At 38.5% G+C, this 20198-nt stretch overlaps 1 protein-coding gene across 1 annotated transcript in view; it reads left to right on the forward strand.

Moving 5' to 3' along the window:
- Positions 1 to 20198, forward strand: part of FHIP1A (FHF complex subunit HOOK interacting protein 1A) — a gene marked incomplete at both ends in the record, with an annotated part of 93960 nt that overhangs the window by 11491 nt on the left and 62271 nt on the right. Inside the window, 2 exons of the mRNA XM_080697012.1 lie at positions 6515 to 7141; positions 18565 to 18723. Of these exons, the coding sequence (XP_080553138.1) occupies positions 6515 to 7141; positions 18565 to 18723 (786 nt within the window). The remainder of the gene's footprint in view (positions 1 to 6514; positions 7142 to 18564; positions 18724 to 20198) is intronic.

Here is a 20198-nt window from a genome sequence, read left to right on the forward strand (position 1 = left end):
AGCCTGTGTGATCCTCCTGTCTCTGCCTCCCAAGTGCAGGAATTACAAGTGTGCGCCACCATGCCTGGCAAGAAAATTGTTTTTAGCTCAATGTTTTGGTCTTTTGTTTTGTTTTGTTTTTGTACTGGGAATTGAACTCAGGAGCATTCAACTTATGAGTTACACCCCCAGCCCTATTTTTTATTCTTTATTTTGAAACAGGGTCTCACTAAATTATAGAGGGCCTCACTAAGTAACTCAGCTGAGGCTGGTCATGAACCTACAATCCTTCTGTCTCAGCCTCTCAAGTACTGGGATTACAAGCATGCACCACCACACTTAGGTGTTCTGATCCTTTTTAAAAGACATTAGTATAAAATATCTACTTTTTTAATTTTTATTTTTTTTATTTTTAATTGGTGCACTGTATTCATACATCATAGAGGGATACATACTTTTGTAGACATACATGCACACATTGCCCAGTCAGCCCCCACCCGATCCCCACCCCATTCTCTCCCTATCCCTCCCTCCCATGCTTGGCTTAGTGGTTGACATCTAGTATTATAGCAATTTATCCAAAATTAAAAATGATAATCTCACATAACAGTTTCATTTGTCTGATACCAAGCTTTTGATGACTTAAAGATAACATTTCAATATTTCTTTTTGCTTTCTTTCTTACCAGAGAATCTATTTTTTCTATTTTTTAGGTGAAACTATCATATATTTATATATTTATTTTTCAGAAAAAAAATCTATCCTAATATGGAATATGGACTCTAGGTACCCACAATGATCTTGAAAAAGAACAAAGCTAGAAGATGTATATTTTCTGATTTCAAACCATATAAAGCTACAATAATTGAAACAGTGTAGTACTATTCTAAAGGCAGATATATAAACCATTGGAGTTAAATAAAAGCCTAGAGCTAAATTCTTCCCTATATTATCAAGTTATTTTTGACAAGGTTTCCATGAACATTTGGTGGTGGGAATAATAATCTTTTAACTAAATATTGTTGAAAAATAATAATTACATGGAAAAGAATAAAATTGGACCCTTACTTAATCCCATATACAAATATTAACTCAAAATAGATAAAAGACCTAAATATAAATCTTAAGACTATAAACTTTTAGGAGAAAATCTGGGTCATTAAACCTCACAACATTGAAATTGGCAGTGATTTCTTGGTTATGATTTCAATGGCACAGGCAACAGAAGAGTATACAAACTCCCTAAAAAATAAAAAAAATATTGTATATCCAAAGACAATGTAAACAGAGTTAAAAGTTACTAATAGAATGGGATAAAATATTTCCAAATGCTATATCTGAAGGTATATTAATATTCCAACTAGAAATCCTAAAAATTAACAACAATAAAGGCAAACAATACCCTTTAGAGATAAAAGACTAACCTTTTATATATCTGAAGGTATATTAATATTCCAACTAGAAATCCTAAAAATTAACAACAATAAAGGCAAACAATACCCTTTAGAGATAAAACAATACCCTTTAGAGGTAAAAGACTAACATAAATAATGAATCTCCACAGATAACCAATCTTAGTTGTCTGTTGGATGGAAAATCTTGTTTCTCTAGTTCTGATGTGTGTTACCTATTTCTTCTTTGTAGTTAATCTCTTTGAGTATTTTCTCTAGTGCTGGTTTTGAAGACATAAATTCCTTCAGTTTCTGTTTGTCATGGAAGCTTCTTATTTCTCCATCTAATTTGATAGAAAGTTTTGCTGGGTAGGAAATTTTTGGCTGGAAGTTGTTTTCTTTCAAAATTGGGAATATGTTACTCCAAGCCCTTCTGGCTCTCATAACTTGGTTTGGGAAGTCTGGAGTGATTCTAATTGGTTTGCCTCTGAATGTCACTTGGCCCTTTGCTTTTGTTGCCTTTAAGAGTCTCTGCTTGGCTTCCACATTGGTCATTTTGACAATTATGTGGCGTGGGGATCCTCTTCTCCGATCCTGTCTAAAGGGAGTTCTATACGTTTCCTGGACCTGCGTATCGACCTCTTGCTCTATGTCTGGAAAATTTTCTGCTATTACTTCCTTGAAGAGATTGTTGGTCCCTTTGGTTTCACTTTCTTTTCCCTCCTCTATTCCAATTATTCTTAGGTTAGCTCTCTTAAAATGGGCCCATATTTCTTCAATATCAGATTCCTGCTGTCGGATATTTTTTTCTAGATTAGAAACTATGCATTCATTTTTGGAATGATCATCTTCTAAGAGCGAGATTCTGTTCTCCATGTGTTCTAATCGGTTGTTTGTGCTTTGAATTGAGGCCTTTACTTCATTAATTGCATCCTTTATCTCTTTTTGGCTCTCTCTGAGTTCTTTTCGAAGCACCTCTATTATTTCTACAGTTATTTTCCTGATTTGATCTTCTAGAAATCTCTGATTTTCTGTTTTATCGGGTTCTGATGTTGTGGGGTTGTGAGCATTCATTGCTCCAGTATTATTCCTCTTTCCCATGATTTCAGAAGTTTGTGCCTTCTCTGGGTTTTTCCCTTGGGTCACTATGACTTCACTTAAGGTGTTTTGGATCTCGAGTCTGTAGTATCTCAGACCCCACTACTCCTTTACTGGGTTGTATCACAGAGTCTCCGACCCAGAGAGTCGATAGAGGCTGCTTTAGACTGTGGGGGGTGCCAGGTTGCACGTTCTCCTATGGTGTGATATCACTGCCACCATCCCTCTCCCACTGGGTCAAGTCCCAGTGAGTACAGTACTGGGATTTCTCCGCTGTGGCCCGCAATTTGACTCACTGTTCTTGAGTACGCAGATGTAGCTGTACTGAATTCGGTGAATTTGGTGCTGTTGCCACCGGTGGCAATATGGCGCCGCTGCTACGCCCTCGGCTATGGGGCTGGCGGTTTTTTTTTTCTTGGTTTTGATTTCCACTCTGAATCCCTGCAGCGTGTGCTGAGCTCAGCCACTGGGAGCTTTAGATGCCCTCTGCGCCGGGAAATCCCACCTGGCTGTTCCGCAGCGGCTCCCCTCGGCTTGCTGTGGCCATCCCGTGAATTCGCCAGTGCCGCCGGCAGTATGGCGCTGCTGCCGCGTCCTCGGGCGTGAAGCCGCGTCCTCGGGCGTGAGGATCTCCTCTGTGGCTCTGTTCTCAGTCCGCTTTCTCTCTGGAGCCTGGTGATTTTTTTTGTTTCTCTGGTGATGTTGTTTTCTGGCTTTGAAAGGCGCTGATTTTGTGGTAATGGAGATTTGTTGTTAGCGGGGCTCTTAAGCCCCGCTTTTCTCGGTCGCCATCTTCCCGGAGTAAAATATCTACTTTTATTTTTAATTTGTACTTTCAAAATAACAAGAATTAAGAACTAACCTGAAAATCTTATTTATATTTCCTTAGATTAATTTTTAATATGCATCTATTTGTCAATATATTTGCTTTTTAAGTTAAATTATTGTATGTATAGATTTGTATGTAATGATGTAATTAATTTATACAATAATAGTTGTGTTATATAATACAACATTTTGATTACATTTCTCTTATTCTTGACCACTGGGTCAATAATATTTTTATTTTTCATTATTGGAAAATATCATTGATCTGAACTTTTTTTTTTTTTTTTTTTGCTGTACTGAGGATGGAACCCAGAGGCATTCTACCTCCAAGCTACACCCCCAGCCCTATTTTTTATTCTTTATTTTGAAACAAGGTCTCACTGAGTTGCAAAGAGCCTCACTTAGTAGCTGAGGTTGTCTGCGAACCACGATCCTCCTGTCTCAGCCTCCCAAATGCTGAGATTACAAGCGTGCACCACCATGCCTGGCTCAATCATCTTTTAATAAATTGCTTTTGGGTTGTTTCCTTGGGGCATTTTTCCCAAAGTCAGACTAACAAGTCAAAGGGCAGGAACAATTTTTTAACTTCTGTTACATGTTGCCAGGCAGTTTTTCAGAAAGATTGAGGTAATTCACCACGTCACTATCAATGTATAAGGCATGGTCCCGGTTTTCGACTGGTTAGCGCACATGAGAAGTATAATTACATTTTATCTGTGGAGACCCACCTGGCAAGATGGCTCTCATAAGTAAACTTAACGTGGACTTTCAAATTATAAGAACTGATAAAGCATGTAGCTAATAATGTTCTTCAGAGTGAGAGCCTCGCAGGTAGGGATTTTTGGGCTGGAGACCATGTGGCAGGCATTGAAGCAGAGGCCTCTTTTGGACCAGCTTGCTTCTGTGATTCTACTCTATGAGAGGTGAAGACTCAGAGCCACATGGAAAGGGGGAGAGCCAGGTCCCAGGGCCTCTGCCACCAGGGAAGTCTTCAGGCTCATGAGTAATCAGGATGGCATGGTGGAGGCAGGTGTGTGGCTAAGCAGAGGAAGTCCACCACCTTCCCTGTGGCCACCGGTCAGCGGGCCACACAGCTCCTACATAGCTGCTTGCCCAAGGCCTTCCTCAGTAACTATGTTGACTCAGGGTGTTGGGGTGACTTTTTCCTGTGTGACTCAGCATTATCAGTTTTATAAATGGAAGTTAATAGAAATGATAGATTCTGTAGAAATTCATTCATTCAGACAGGATGCAGTTGCCTGGTTCATAAAAATTCCTTTTCCTACTTCCGACAGGGGAAAACATAGACTTTTTCTTGAGAAATACATTTCTCTCATTGCTCGTGTGCTGACATTGCACTGTTATTTGCCAGCTTCCCCAGTGACTTGCAAAATTCTATAACCTAAATACAGAACATGTAACAGCATATCATGGAACTGGACCAGGAGGGCTCTGCAAAGATAAACATCGCATGCAACTTAGAAAGGCAAACGGAGCAAAGTTAGAGTCATCACTAAAATGTTTGGTTGTTTAAAAAAATCATCCTGTGCATACATTTTTATTTATTTTTTTATTTTTGGTGGTACTGGGGGTAGAACCCAGGGGCTTTTCTACCTCTGGGCTATCTCCCAGACCTATTTTATACTTTATTTGGAAACAGGGTCTCACTAAGTTGCTGAGCGCCTCACTAAGTAGCTGAGGCTGGCTTTGAACCTGTGTGATCCTCCGTTTCAGCCTCCCAAGTGCTGGGATTACAAGCGTACGACACCACGCCCGGCTTCTGTGCATGCATTTAAAGGGAATAATTGAAATGGGATTATTGTATAAATCCAAAGTCATAAAGTTAAATGAAAGTTGAGGTATAAAATGTTTCAAATTTTCACATCCCAAAGTAGTACCAGGGGACAGAGAAAGGTATGTAGGAAGCATTCAAATGGCCACAGTGGTAAGGGGGAGAGATGCACCAAGGCTGGGACATGACCTATTTAAGTATTCATTTATTTTTTTCGGTTAAGTGATGTGTTTTGGTAGTGAAGGATATTCAACAAAAGATACCATCTTAGCCATTTCAAATGTTTAAGTCAGAGACATTAAGTACATTCATAATCATCATCACTGTCTCCAAACAAAATTTTTTCTTCACTCCACACTTGAGGGTCTTATTTTATCATTGGTTATAATCTCGGGAGATTTTCAGCTCTAAGAAACACAGCCTCCAAGCCCTTTACCTTTGGGCCTTAGTGTCTTCCGTCTGCTAGGGTTGATTCTGCTGGTTGCGTGTCTCCTGCTCCTCAGGCCCTTTCATGCTTACTACTGCTGTGTGCTTGTTTGCAGAGGGGTCCTGTCCAAGTAGAGGGAGGAGGGATATTATTTTGTCAGGGGCAGATGAGCTGTGTCCTCTACTGAAACCTCTAAAGCAACTTTGTTTACAGAACACTGGTAGTCATGGTTTCCTTTTACTTATTTAATTGTATTTTAAAGTTAAAAGACAACATTATATTATTGACCGTTTAAAAAATATAGGGATGTATTCCTTTGAACACGAAAGCAGCTATTATTTTTCGCAGGTTTCTTATCACTCTTTTTTTTACCTGTTTTTGACATACTTGATAATTATGGGTCTAATGTAAGTAGCTTACTTTTTTCATCTAAATATGGCTCACAGTTTTTCATGTTGCTCAGTAGTCTTCATAGTTATTGTCCAAGGAATTCACATAATGGTGCTATTTTCTTTGATATTTCGGTTACCATAATTTTTAACTATGATAAGTTAGCATCTTCAAACATCATCTTTTTATAGTTTTTGTTTTTTTGTGTGATACTGGGGATGGAACCCAGGGACATTGTACCTCAGAGCTACAACCCCAGTCCTATTTTTTTTTTTTTTAGTCTTTTTATATTTTTGAAACAGGGTCTCACTGAGTTGCGAAGGGCCTTGCTAAGTAGCTGAGGCTGTCCGCAATCCATGATCCTCCAGTCTCCGCTGCCTGAATGCTGGGATTACAAGCATGCACTGCCATGCCCAGCTATCTTTCTATAGTTTTGACACTTTTACTTCCAAAGAGAGGAGGGGAAAGAGAGAAGAAGATTTCCTACATACATCCTGGTGTGGATAGTGGCACCTGCATTTTTGGTGACAACTTAGTGAAATCAGTAGTGCTATGTTTTGTAATAATGATAAACATCAGACAGTTTACAAATATTTGTTTTGGTTGCAGGTTGTGAAAATCTTAGAGAAGCACGATCCCTTGAAGAACACTCAGGCAAAATATGGGTCCATCCCCCCGGATGAGGCCAGTGCTGTGCAGAACTACGTAGAACACATGCTTTTCTTGCTAATTGAAGAGCAGGCCAAGGATGCCGCAATGGGGCCAATTTTGGAATTTGTGGTCTCTGAGAACATCATGGAGAAGCTCTTCCTTTGGAGCTTGAGACGGGAATTCACTGACGAGACTAAGATGGAACAACTAAAGATGTATGAGATGTTGGTCACGCAGTCGCACCAGCCTCTACTGCACCATAAGCCAATCCTGAAGCCTTTGATGATGTTGCTGAGCTCTTGCTCTGGAGCTGCTACCCCCACTGTGGAGGGGAAGCTGGTCGTCCTGCTCAATCAGCTCTGTTCCATCCTTGTCAAAGATCCATCCATTCTGGAACTCTTTTTCCACACTAGTGAGGACCAAGGGGCTGCTAACTTCCTCATCTTCTCCCTCCTGATCCCCTTCATTCATCGCGAGGGGGCAGTAGGCCAGCAAGCTCGGGACGCTTTGCTGTTTATCATGTCTCTGTCTGCCGAGAACAGTATGGTGGCCCATCACATCGTGGAGAACACCTACTTTTGTCCAGTAAGTTCCACTCCTGGGCACCTCTTAGCCTACACTCCCTTTTCTCTCCTGTGCTAACGGTAAATGCTTTTTATTTCTTTTATTCCAAGTTGTACCTTCTGTAGAGAGATGTTAAGAGAAAATCTTTGAAGGAAGAAAAGGAGTCTAAGTTGAGATGCTATTTGGCAGAGCAGTGGAGGAAACTAGACGTGCTACTGTTTCTTGGTCAGTTTTTATTGGGTTGGGAATCATTTTTGTTTTTTTCTAAGCATATACCTCAAGAGATTGGTAAAACCTGTACCTTCTAAATCCTTAGCTTTTCAGGCTTATTTTGCTTCAGTGAATCAAGACGTCTGGTAAGTAACCCTCACAGCTGGCTTCACAAATTAATTTGTTTCTCAGCAAGATAATGACCATTAGTTCTAGGTCTGAAGCACTGATTTTATTTTTAAAATGAATACATATTTGCAGTTCATATAATAAGAAATATTCTCTGTATGGTTTCTTTTTTAAAATTTTTATCGTTGCATTGTGTCATATATCTTTATTTATTTTTGTGGAATTGGGGGGTTGAACCAATGGGCATTCTACCTCTGAGCTACACCCCCAGCCCTATTCCTTATTTTTTATTTTGAAACAGGGTCTCACAGAGAGCCTCACCAAGTTGCCGAGGCTGGTGGTGAACCTGTGATCCTCCTGTCTTAGCCTTCCAAGTACTGGGATTATAAGCGTGCGCCATCATGCCCGGTTTGTAGTCAGATAGCTCAGTGGGGTACAAGATGATAGAGGTATACATGTTTATATCAATTCCCACCCCATTCTCTCCCCCTCCTTCCTTTCATGTTTGGCTCAGTGATTGACTTTGATTTGTTTATGAATGTATGTCATGTATATTAGGGAATTTCCTTCCCTCTCCATTCCCCTCAGTTAGGTCACCTTATTTGCTCATCTTTTGTTTCTCCTTCTTTGTCTAGAGTTCTTCCTATGACCCGTTTTCTCCCTAGCATCCGCTTATTAGGGTGAACATCTGACTTAACTTTTTGTGACTGACTGATCTCACTTAGCATAATGTTCTCCAGTTTCATTCATTTCCCTGCAGATGGTGTAATTTTGTTCTTCTTTATGGCTAAGAAAAATTCTGTTGGCTAAGAAAAATTCCCATAGTTTTGTAATCCATTCATCTTTGATAGACATCTTGGCTAGTTTCTTAATCCATGGTATGGTGAGAAATAAAGTACATGTTTTTTGGCAGATACTTCAGTAGCCGAGAGCCAGTCAGCTCCAGAAAATAATGGGAGTTATTTCTGTGAGTCCCTTGCTGGGACTCACAGAAGGTCTTAAGGTTCTGAGCATTTTTCTGTGTCATCTTTGGAGGGGGTTCTTAAATGACAGACTTACAGCGCTGTGTCATCTTCTGGTTGAACAATAGCTATCTCTGCTTTCCCAACTCAGTAAACATTTCTATTTTAGTTCAATTGTCTATTCCTTTTACCAATATTTATAAACTATATTGTCTCTAGTATGTGGAACCCTTGTGAGTTTTGTTGGAATGGGCCAGTTAAATTGTCATCGGATTAGCTAGATTGATTGTTAATTAGAACTATTTGGGTAGTTTTTAGTCAGGGTCAGTACATTTCCTAGGGGCATTTAGAAATGTGTTGGTTATTTCTCACAGAGGTGTGAGGTGGTTCAACTGGCATTTAGCATGGAGGGGCCTCATGGCAATACCAAGTGCAGCCAAGAATGTGGACCAGCTGGAACTCACTTGTTACTGATGGGAATGCAGAATGAAAAAACTACGTTGGAAGACAGCTAGGCAGTTTCTTATAAAACAAAACATACTCTTATCTATGGTACATCATTGCACTCCTTGGTATTTACCCAAAGGCATTCAAAACTTAATGTCCACACAAAACTTGATAATTGATGTTTATAGAAATTTTATTTGTGATATCTAAAACTTAGAAGCAACCAAAGATCCTTCAGTAGGCGAATAAAAACTGTAGTACATCCGGACAATGAATATTATTCAGGTAAAAAGAAATGAGCTATCAAGCCATGAAATGACACAAAGGAACCTTGAATGCATACTACTAAGTGATATAAACCAGTCTGAATTGGGAGTGTGCTGCATGATTCTAACTATATGATATTCTGGAAATGGCAAAACTATAATGACAGGAAAACGGTAAGTTTTTTTCCCCCCCGAACTGGGGAAGGGGAGAGGGATGAATGAGGAAAGCACAGAAGATTTTTTAGGACAATGAAAATACTCTGTATGGTACCATAATGGTGAATACATGGCATTATACATTTGCCTAAACCCACAAAATGTACAGCATCAAGAGTGAATCCTAATTGGAACTGTGGGCTTTGGGTGACTATGATGTGTCAGCATAAGTTATCAGTGGTAAAAAATGTACCACTCTGGTGGAGGATGTGGATAACGGGAGAGACTGTGCTTGTACAGGGTGGGAGTATATGGGATATTTCTGTAATTTTCTTTCAATTTTATTGTAAACCTTAAACTTCTCAAAAATGATAACATTTTAAGTAAGGATAATTTAGTGAGTGAAATTTATAAGGATTTTAATATTTTTGTCAGCAGGGCATGGTGGCACATGTTTGTAATCCCAGTACTTGGGAGGCTGAGACAGGAGGATTGCAGGTTCGTGGCCAACCTCAGCTACTTAGTGAGGCCCTCTGAAACTTATTGAGATTCTGTTTCAAAATAAAGAATACAAAATAGGGTTGGCTGGGGGTGTCGTTCAAAGGTAGAATGCCCTTGGGTTCAATCCCCAGTCTTGAAAAAAAAATTTTTTTTTGGTCTTTTTTGGTGCTAGAGATTGAACCCAGGGGTGCTTTATCACTGAGCTATACCCCTAACTCTTTTTATTTTTATTTTTTATTTTGAGAGAGATTCTTGCTAAGCTGCTGAGGTTGGTCTTGAACGTATGAACCTCTCGTCTCAGTGTCCCAATTATAGGGTGTGCACCATTGCACCTGGCTCAAGATTTGCATTTTTGTTTATTTGAATTATTTTAAGTAGTTCTACTGTTAAAGGAGAGCAGGCATTGTAACTGATCAAAAATATTCAGGTGGTTCATGATAAGTTTGAAAAGGCAATTAAAAAAAATTACATTAACTAAAGCAATATGATTATAAAGTATCTTGAAATAACTCTAATAAATACATGAAAAACCTTTAAGGAGAAAATCATAAAACCTTGAAGGGCATAAAAAGATGTAAATAAATGGGAAGTTCTATAGATTGTAAAAAAGGTATAGCTGGAACATTTCTGCAAAATCAATTTATAAAGTTAATACAACTTATGTTTTACAACCTTTTGTTATGTAAAAAAGAAAAATACTGTAAATTTGGGAGAAAACCAAAAACGCTTTGTTCATGTCACCTGGATTCAAAATTGTTAATACTTTGGTATTCATTGTTATATTTTTGTATGTACTTTTTTGTCTTTGCTTTACAATTTGAAATTAAGTTGTAGACATCAAACTTTAATATTTATATGTGACATTCTCCTATATAAACAAAATACTGTTATTGAACCTAAGGAAATTATACAGTTCCTTAGTATGATCAAATATCCAGTTCCCCATTATGCCCCAAATTATTTTCATAGACCCCTTTAAAAATACTAGAGTCCAATACAAAGTATACGTTTGGTTGTCATGTATTTTTAGCTTCAGTTAGTATATAAGAGCTTGTCATGTTTTTTTTACCCTCATCATGGAGTTTCTGAGGGACAAGGCCATTGTCTTATAGAACATCCCCCCACCCATGCTGAGTTTATTTCTAGCATAGTTTGACTTGTCTGTATCCCCTGCATTTCTTGCAAAGAGGATTTATATTTACATGCTGTACTAAATTAGGCTGAATAAGATGGTCATAGTAGTGCATGTCTATAATCTCAGTACTTGGGAGGCTGAGATAGGAGGATCGAAAGTTCAAGTCAGCCTCAGAAATTTAGAGAGACCCTGTTTCAAATTAGAAGTAAAAAGGACTAGGGATGTATCTTGGAGGTATAATGCCCCTGGTTTCAATCCTCACCCCCCCAAAAACAAAACAAAAATTAAGTTAATTTGTTTTTGTGGTATTAGAAATGGAACCCAGGGGCCTTCTACCTCTGGGCTACACTCCCAGACCTGTTTTATATTTTATTTGAAAACAGAATCACACTAAAGTTGCTGAGAGCCTCACTAAGTAGTTGAGGCTGGCTTCAAACCCATGCAATCCTTCTGTCTCAGCCTCCCAAGTACTGAGATTTTTAGCGTGCACCACCATGCCTGGCTTAAGTAAAATAGTTTTGGCAGGACTAATTTACAGGTAAGTAAGGTGCATGCATCTTACTTCATTATAGCAAGAAACCTGTGTTAGGTTTCCTTGCTATCTGTGATTCTTGGTAGAATAAGATGGTAACTACTGGATTTCTACAGTGTAAAGGTACAATTTACCATGCATAATAATAAGGTGTAATTTGTGGCTAGTAAGAGATAGATCTGGTCAGTCTGACTCAAGAACCCATATGAATTCATAATGAAATTTCAAGACATCCTACAGAGTACTAAGCATAAATAAAAGATTGGACTTTAGAACAGAAATACAGTTTGGGGGAAAATATTTGCCTTAAACATAACTGTGAGTGATTGGTACCCAAAACATGTAAAATATTTGCAATGATATCTATTAATTATAAAAGGAAGAAACAATCCATTTTAAAAATGAGCAAAAGATATGAGTGGACAATTCCCAGATAACACCTGAAGACAGTAGACATATGAAAATATGCTAATCATCCTTAGGATCAGGGAAGTACAAATTTGAACCACAATGAGAAACAAGTTAATGTTAACCATACTGGATAACCATTAGATACCTGATAGTTCCAAGTGTGTCAAGAGCATGGAAAAAGACAAGGACTTCTAAGAACATAAGTTGGTATAATTTGAGAAAGCAGTGTAGCAATATTTAGTAAAAATGAATACTCGGATACTATTTCAGTCAGCATTCTCACTTCTATACTCCAAAACAACTGACCATACAACCTAGAGGAAAGAAGATTTATTTGCTAACAGTCCTAGAGATCTCAGAGTTTCAGTCCAAGTCAGGCCAGGTCTGCGGAGCTCAGGCATGGCAATGGGAGGCATAGAGAGGGAGAGAACAAGGGCTCTGTTCTCACATCATGGTAGCTGGAAGCAAGAGAGTATTGAAGGGATTCAAAGACACAAGCACATTCCTTAAAGCCACACCCCCACTCCTCCAGCCATACCCTACTTGCCTAGGTTACCTGCCACCTACTAAGTCCATTATGATGGATTTATACACTGATAAGAATAAAACTCTTGTGACTTAGTTATATCAGCTCTCAACATCAATACATGAACTCTTCAGGGAACATTCTATACCTAATTATATCTAACACATCCTGTGGAGACCCTTTAACTTTACATGTGAATATTTAGCCAGGCATAGTGGCACATTTTTTTGCGGGTCTGGGGATAGAACCCAGGGGCATTTGACCTCCAACCTACACCCCCTGCTCTATTTTTTTTTTAATTCTTTATTTTGAAACAGGGTCTCACTAAGTTGCAGAGGGCCAAGCGTGCACTTGTAATCCCAGCATTTGGGAGGCTGAGACGGGAGGATTGTGATTCACCTACAGCCTCAGCTACTTAGTGAGGCCCTCTGCAACTTAGTGAGACCCTGTTTCAAAATAAAGAATACATGTGAATATCTGACTAAGAGAAATCTGATATATGTTTCCAAGTATGTTCAATAGAACAGTGGTTTGAAGAAGAAAAAAAGAGAAACATATGAAAAGAAAGATAACTAGTTTATTCATATATTAACACAATATTATTTAGCATTCAAAATGAATGAATCACATATATTAGCATGTAATTACATATACATGCGTGAAAACCAATAAACTTAAAAACATGCTGAGTAAAATGAATAGCAAAAGGTTTCATACAGTATATTTATATTTGCATAAAACTTATGTAAAGTTTTAGAACACAAAATCTTAGTGCCTACTATGTTTTTTTGGATATACACATGTCCATACACATATACACAGTAAAAATACAAAAACAGGCACAGGAAAAATAGGCACTAAGTTCAAGATTGTAGTCACTTTTGGGAACAAAAAAAAAAAGAGATTTTAAGAAGATTAGAGTAAGGTTTAGACCTATTTGTGATGTTTTATTTGCTTTTTATTTTCTAGTGCTAGGGATTGAACCAAGATTCTCATACTACCACTGAACTCCTCTCTCAGCCTGTAATGTTTTATTTTCTTAGTACCGAGTGCTCTGAAGAAATTATGGCAACGTATTAAAATCTGTTGTCTTGCTGATAGGGTTTAATTCAATTATGTTTTGTGTGTTTGCAGTATTTCACAATTTAAATATTTAAATATATTACATTTAAAGAATGAGATAACAATGGGGCATGTGTTGATGTTTAGGTTTCCACTAACTGTGTCACAAGCAGATTTCACTGAGTAATTGTTGCTTTTTTAAAAGCGTGTCTTAAAGCATTGTACAGTTCATTAAAATTGGAGAGAAACCAGGATCTCCAGGTGACCTTATTTGCTAGAATGGAAGATGAGCTTGAGCTTGGTTGTTTTAAGTTGCCCCGCAGGATAGATCCCATAATCTCATTTGTACCCAGTTTTCTATAATTACATCTGACAACATAATTAAAAAAAGGGCTCCTTTATGTTGAAGATAAAAGCATACTCTATTAACCATCCAGCTAAGGGCCACAATTGACAAAAAGCTTTTTCTAATTAGTATGATTGTCAAAGTATGTTAGCATCAGGCAGTTGGAAGAGTAATGACTCAGGAAATCGGACCCCTTTTGGAAGCTTTTGTCCTGGTAGTTGATATGAAGAGCTGGCTGGTTCTGCTGCCTTGGATCTCAAGATGTGCTTCCCCAAGAAAACAAGAAGAATAAGAATACTCTAGAGAGTAACTTGGTGCCAGCAAATGGTTGGGGACTAAATGAACCTATCACTTTTTTTTTTTCATTTAAGCCAAATATTGATGGGTAAGTCTGTGCCATTTATTACAGTTGGCAAATGTAGAAAACAACCTAGTATAATAAATCAAGAAATGCAAATTAAAGTAAGTGACCTTTTAGGTACATAGCCTTAGGTAGAAAGTTATATATCCCATTTCCAAAATTTATGAGGCTTTTTATTCTTGCAAGTTGTATCAAATGGTCTCCACCAGGTGTTTTGCTGCTAGCTTCAGACTAAAGCCATCTGCTAAAAATCTTTGTTTTTGCTAAAATTAACTGAGTGCCTTAGATGTTTAAAGGTGGAAATTACTCGACTTGTTCAGTGCTGTGTGCATGTCATCTTTCTTTCTACCACTGGAAACATTACTAGGTGTAAACTATGAAGCTAAGCTCATTACGTGCATTATTTTCTTGAATCCTTGCAACAACTCAATGAAGCAACTGAGATTTAGAGAGCTTTAAAAACTGCCTGTCAATGGCAGAATCTGGCTCAGAACCACATTAGGCTGATACTAAAACCCATAGTTTCAGCACCTACCAGGGAAATTGCTTGCCTTTTGTCTGTTTTTATCCATATGGTTTTATACAGTTACTGATTTATTTTAAGGAGATAAATGAAAAATTTTTAGTTAATGTGTACTGTATTAGGAATAAATACCATGTTTATGGTTTTTGTGTGTAGTATTAATCAATAAAAGCTAACATAGTAGAAGGGCATTTCTTTTTTCTTTTTCTTTTTTTTTTTTTTTGGTGGTAATGAGGTTCCTGGAAGTCCTTCTACCTCCAGGCTACACTCCCAGACCTATTTTATACTTTTTATTTGGAAACAGCGTCTCTTAAGCCAGTGTGTCTGGCTTCGAACCTGCACGATCCTCCTGTCTCTGCTTCCCAAGCGTGGGGATTACAAGCATGCGCCACCATGCTCAGCATGGGCATTTCATTTTAATTAGAAGTTGTATACAGACATATATTTAAAACTCTTTACAATTTAATTTTTAAGTTGAAAAAGGAAATTTATAAGTAGATTTTGTTAAGCTGAGTGTAGTGACACATGCCTGTAATCCCAGTATAGGAGAATCATAGGTTCAAGGCCAGCCTCAGCAACTTAGCAAGACATGAATTCTAAAGGTAAAAAGAGTTGGGGTCGCTCCTGTTAATTTATGGGTGGTCTTCTCCATCCCACCTGGTCTGGCTTGCTCCCTGTTCCCTCCCTAGCACTAACCTTGCCTATGCGAGGCCCACAGACTGTGTTCTAGAACTGTGTAATTTGGGTGAATGATTCAGAACTCTGAGCAGACTTGAAAGGGAGGATGTAAGTAGCAGTAAACACTTGGGATCTCTTAAGACTGCCATACTCGTTATTCTGCAGAATATTTTTCTCCTGTGTTTCTTTGCCATTCTAAAGGAAACAGCAGAGGTATTTCCCAGCTCCACGTTAGTGGCAGGAGGTAGCAGGACTCCCCACCAGCTGTCTCTTGTGTGGAGGGATGCCCTTCTGGACAGGAGTGTCCTTCTTCCTGTTCACATCTCAGCCATGCCCTTTGCAGAATACTCATTTAAAAGTGAGTATTAGGTATGTGTTATTTTTAATTACTGTCACTGATGTATGTAATTTGAAAATTAATGTTGCTGTAATTATATTGATATACTGAATAGTTATTCTCAGCTTTTTAGTCAGACAAATTAAGCCTGTCTTTATGAATTCATCTTCAAAGACTCAAAGTGGTTAAGAAATCAGGAGTACGCAGAATTAAAGCCTTTGTTCTGTGGTTAATTTAGCATGAGTTAGCAAATGTAATTGATTTTAAAAATGTGGCATCAAGATTAGATTTCTCTTCAAGGAGAACTTTCAGGCTCTGTTCTCTTTTGCCGAGGTTTCTAATTTAAAACAGGTAACTAATTTGGGTCACATTCAAAATCAGAACCAGAGTGATTTGTTTGGGTATGTTGACGAGGAGTTAACTACTTTAAATAGGTGACATTTTCCTTTGGGACCAGAGATGCCCTAATTTTGAGAAAGAGATGAAGGTATGATCTTGCTTACTGTTGTATTTCTTGTACTTAACATAGTATCTGGCCTGATGTCAAGCACTCAGTATATATTTTTTAATGAGTGAGTGAATAAATGAACGAGGAAGGTTACGAGGAGGTAGAATAGAGAGATGTGTATGACCTTTGGGTTTCTCCAGTATTGGAGTGGTTCATCCATTTTTCGTACTGCCCTTTATTCTGCCTGTGGGCTCCTATCTCACATCCCACCTTCTCTACATCCTCCAGTGGCGTGGGCTAAGACTTCCCAGGCCCATATTCTTATTGTGTGTCCCTCCTGGGAAGGGCTCTGAAACTCAACACCCTTGGCTGGACGAATCATTCACACTTCCAGTGTGGACTGGAGAGAACAGGTCAGACCAGATGAGATGGAGAAGACAGAGTAAAGTAATTCCAGTGGGTTTAGTGAGGCCCTTCGCAATTTAGCAAGACCCTGTTTCAAAATAAAGAATAAAAAAGTGGGCTGGGGGTGTTGGAGGTAAAATGCCCCTGAGTTCAATCCCTAGTACAGTTAAAAAAATTATATATATATATATATATATATATATATATATATATATATATATTTATATTTTCTCTGCCACTCATTTTCTGGCTGACTTTCATCTATTCTTCAGTAACTTGGACATCACTTCTCCTAGGATATTTTCTGTTCCTCTGCCCCAAGTCTGGGTTAAGAGCCTCTTGTATACCCACAGCATCATATATTTGTTCTTGTGTAGTCTGAGCATTTCAATCACTATTATGATTGGCTGCTCCTCTCTCATTAGACTGTGAGATCAATGATTATATCCCCATTTCTTTTCTGTACCTAACTCGTCTATTTCCTAGAATGTTTCCATCCCATTTGAGTCTGTCATAGCATGAGGTTGTGTTGAGAGCTGTGCCTTTTGTAGCTGACTTTTTGGCATCTTCTGCCATTCCCGTCCATTCTGTATGTATCTGCCAGCGGGGATGTCCAAGGTGCAGCTCAGTTAGCATCGCTTCCCAGGTGGGGAGCCTAGTCCTGTGCAACTCACTGCTCTCTCTGGTCTTATACTGTGCGTAAGGTAAAATCAACAAGCACTCAGCATTAAGTGTGTTCTGTTCTTTTCTTCAATTCTATCTCTATCAAAGGCATCACCATTTCCCCCCTGACAAAATTGGATAAATTGGACAGTTTGGAGTTCTCATTTTCCCTCACTTAGCAAGCCCATATCTGGTCAGTTTAATTTTCTGAACAGAGGACTTTGGATTAAAACCAGATGTCGGGCTCTGGGTATAGCTTATGGTTGGAGCACTTGCCTGGCGTCTGTAGCTCCTGGGTTCCAGCCCCAGCACTACAAACAAAAAACTCATGACAAACAAGAAGCAAACCAGCCGTCATGGTTAGATCACCCTCATGCCCACCTCACATCTGAGGCTTCAAATGCAGGCTCAGTACTTTAGGTAGACCTACGTTAGCTGTGTTTGAACTCTTGTAGTAACATCTAACTGACTCCATGTTCCAGTTCTTTCTCACAGCTATTGTTGGTGAAGATCAGATGGGAGAATACACACACAAGTGCGTTCAAACCTGTACACATGTGTCAGTCATGGTATTCTTCTTATACTTTTATTGATGCATTATAATTATACACCATAGTGAGCTTCTGAGTGATACACTCGTGTGTGCACACATTTGGTATAGTCCCTCTCACTCATCCTATGTGAGGAATTGCAAGGAGTCTTTCTCAGAGCTGCTCATGGTTCCGGCCTGGGAATCATCTGTTATGGATCACTTTAGTTTGGGGCTTCTTCCCATAGTTTGGGGCATTTGCACTGAAGTGGCTTTCTGCACCTATACAGAACATATTGTACTGTGGAGTGTTGTTTATGAGTTTGCCTCTTTACTTGAGTGTCTCAGCCAGGAATCATGTTCGTGTTTTTCCCTTTCAGTGGCCCCACTCCCAGCACAGCATGGCGCCTGCCATGCTTGTAAGGGGTAGACTATCCTGTTGTTCCCTCCTCGCCTCCTTTCCTAGCTAGATGATCCTATTTATTTATTTATTTATTTATTTATTTATTTATTTATGGCACTGGGGATGGAACCCAGGGGCATTCTACCTCTGAGCTACACTCCCGGCCCTATTTTTTATTCTTTATTTTGAAACAGGGTCTCACTGAGTTGCAGAGAGCCTCACTAAGCAGCTGAGGCTGTCAGCGAACCCGGGTCCTCCGGTCTCAGCCTCCCGAATGCTGGGACCACAAGCGTGCGCCACCACGCCCGGCTTTAGCTGATCCTTTAACACTGTCTATAAAGTTCAGTCTTTGGATTAGCAGTGTAGGTGCCAGCACTTCAGAAAAGACAATTACATGTTTGTTTCTGAACACAGGTGCTTGCCACCGGGCTCAGCGGGCTCTACTCTTCTCTGCCCACGAAGCTGGAAGAGAAAGGTGAGGAGTGGCACTGCCTCCTGAAGGATGACTGGCTCCTGCTGCCGCCTCTCGTGCAGTTCATGAACTCCCTGGAGTTCTGCAATGCCGTCATACAGGTACCTGGTGTGAGAGAAAACCCGGCCACCGTGCCACCCAGAGCCAAGCCTTGCTAAGGGCCAGTGTTCACAAACTCCTTTTCAATTATAATCGATGTTTATGGAATGTTGATGCTTTATTTCAAGCCCACCAAATGCCCTTGGATGCCAGAAAGTGTTAGTTTGTAGGTTTCTGGGAAGTTTCAATTGAGAAAAAAAAAATGAGTAGATTATCTTCTCTATGGACTGTTTTAATTCTGTTTTGATTATCCACTTAACCATCAAAAATAAGTTCAGTGCTTGACTCATTAAATAGATATTTTTAGGCTTCTAAGTATTCCAAATTATAATACTTTTACTTCAAGGTCTTCTTGGGAGCCTACAAAGGAAAACACTTTATTTTGCTTAATGGTGCATACCACATAAAGAATATTGTTATCCCAATTGAATTTAGAAGAAGTTAACCATCTTCTTAGCAACACAAATTAAATTTGCTTTGAAATTGGCCTGCTTAGGAGAAAAAAACAGCCACTGAACTCCTGTATATTTTGCTTCTTGATTAGATTTTCACCTTCATATTCCTTGTTACTCTTTTCAATAAAAATCAGATTTTATATACATTTAAGGATGTAGTAGAGTTTCATAAAAATGTTTTATTTCTATGCAGCGTAAGTAATACCTTAATATTGGATTTATTAAGAAATTTTTTATGGTGATTGTAGGGTGAAAAATGTTAGTTATAATCTGTTTATCTACCAAATAAAGAAATAGCTTCTGGAAGAAAACAGAAGTAAATTACTTTACTTCTATCTCATTTTTATTGTTAAAGCAAAGGAGGTTTTATTTATATATAGGATGAATGGATTACATTTTAGATTATTTTTTCTTTAATATTACAGTCTATCAAGATTTTCTTGCAGTAGTGTATGGAAGTAAAGATGATGGATGTTATTAGCTCCTCTCCAGATATGTATATGTGTGTGTATAGATATATATAGAGAGATCAGTAATTTAAACATCTAGCCTTATTTCTCTAGAAGTTGGTTTTTTGTCTTTATTTTACATTTTTAAATGAAGAAGTAAAGCTAGCACACATGGCAAAGAATAGGATTATGTATTTCATAGTATAGTTTGAAATTAAATCGTGTGTGTGTGTGTGTGTGTGTGTGTGTGTGTGTGTGTGTGTGTTTTATGACACTTGGGATTGAATCCAGGGTCTTGCACATGCTAAGTACATGTTCTTTCACTGAGCTATATATCCTGAGCATCATATGTTTTTAAGAATTTTGGGGGGAATACCACTGGAAAGGTTATTTACCAAAGATATTAGTTAAGGGCTATTCATACTAAATATATTTTAGAAATCAAATATGGGAGGTATTGTACTTCTAATAATGTTTTCTAGTTTTGAATATTATTTTTATGAAAATATTGTCTTTTTTGTGGTACTGGGGATGGAACCCAGAGGCCTTCTATCTTTGAGCTACACCCCCCAG

This window comes from Muscardinus avellanarius, assembly GCF_963383645.1.
Source record: "Muscardinus avellanarius genome assembly, chromosome: 6".
Taxonomy (NCBI): domain Eukaryota; kingdom Metazoa; phylum Chordata; class Mammalia; order Rodentia; family Gliridae; genus Muscardinus; species Muscardinus avellanarius.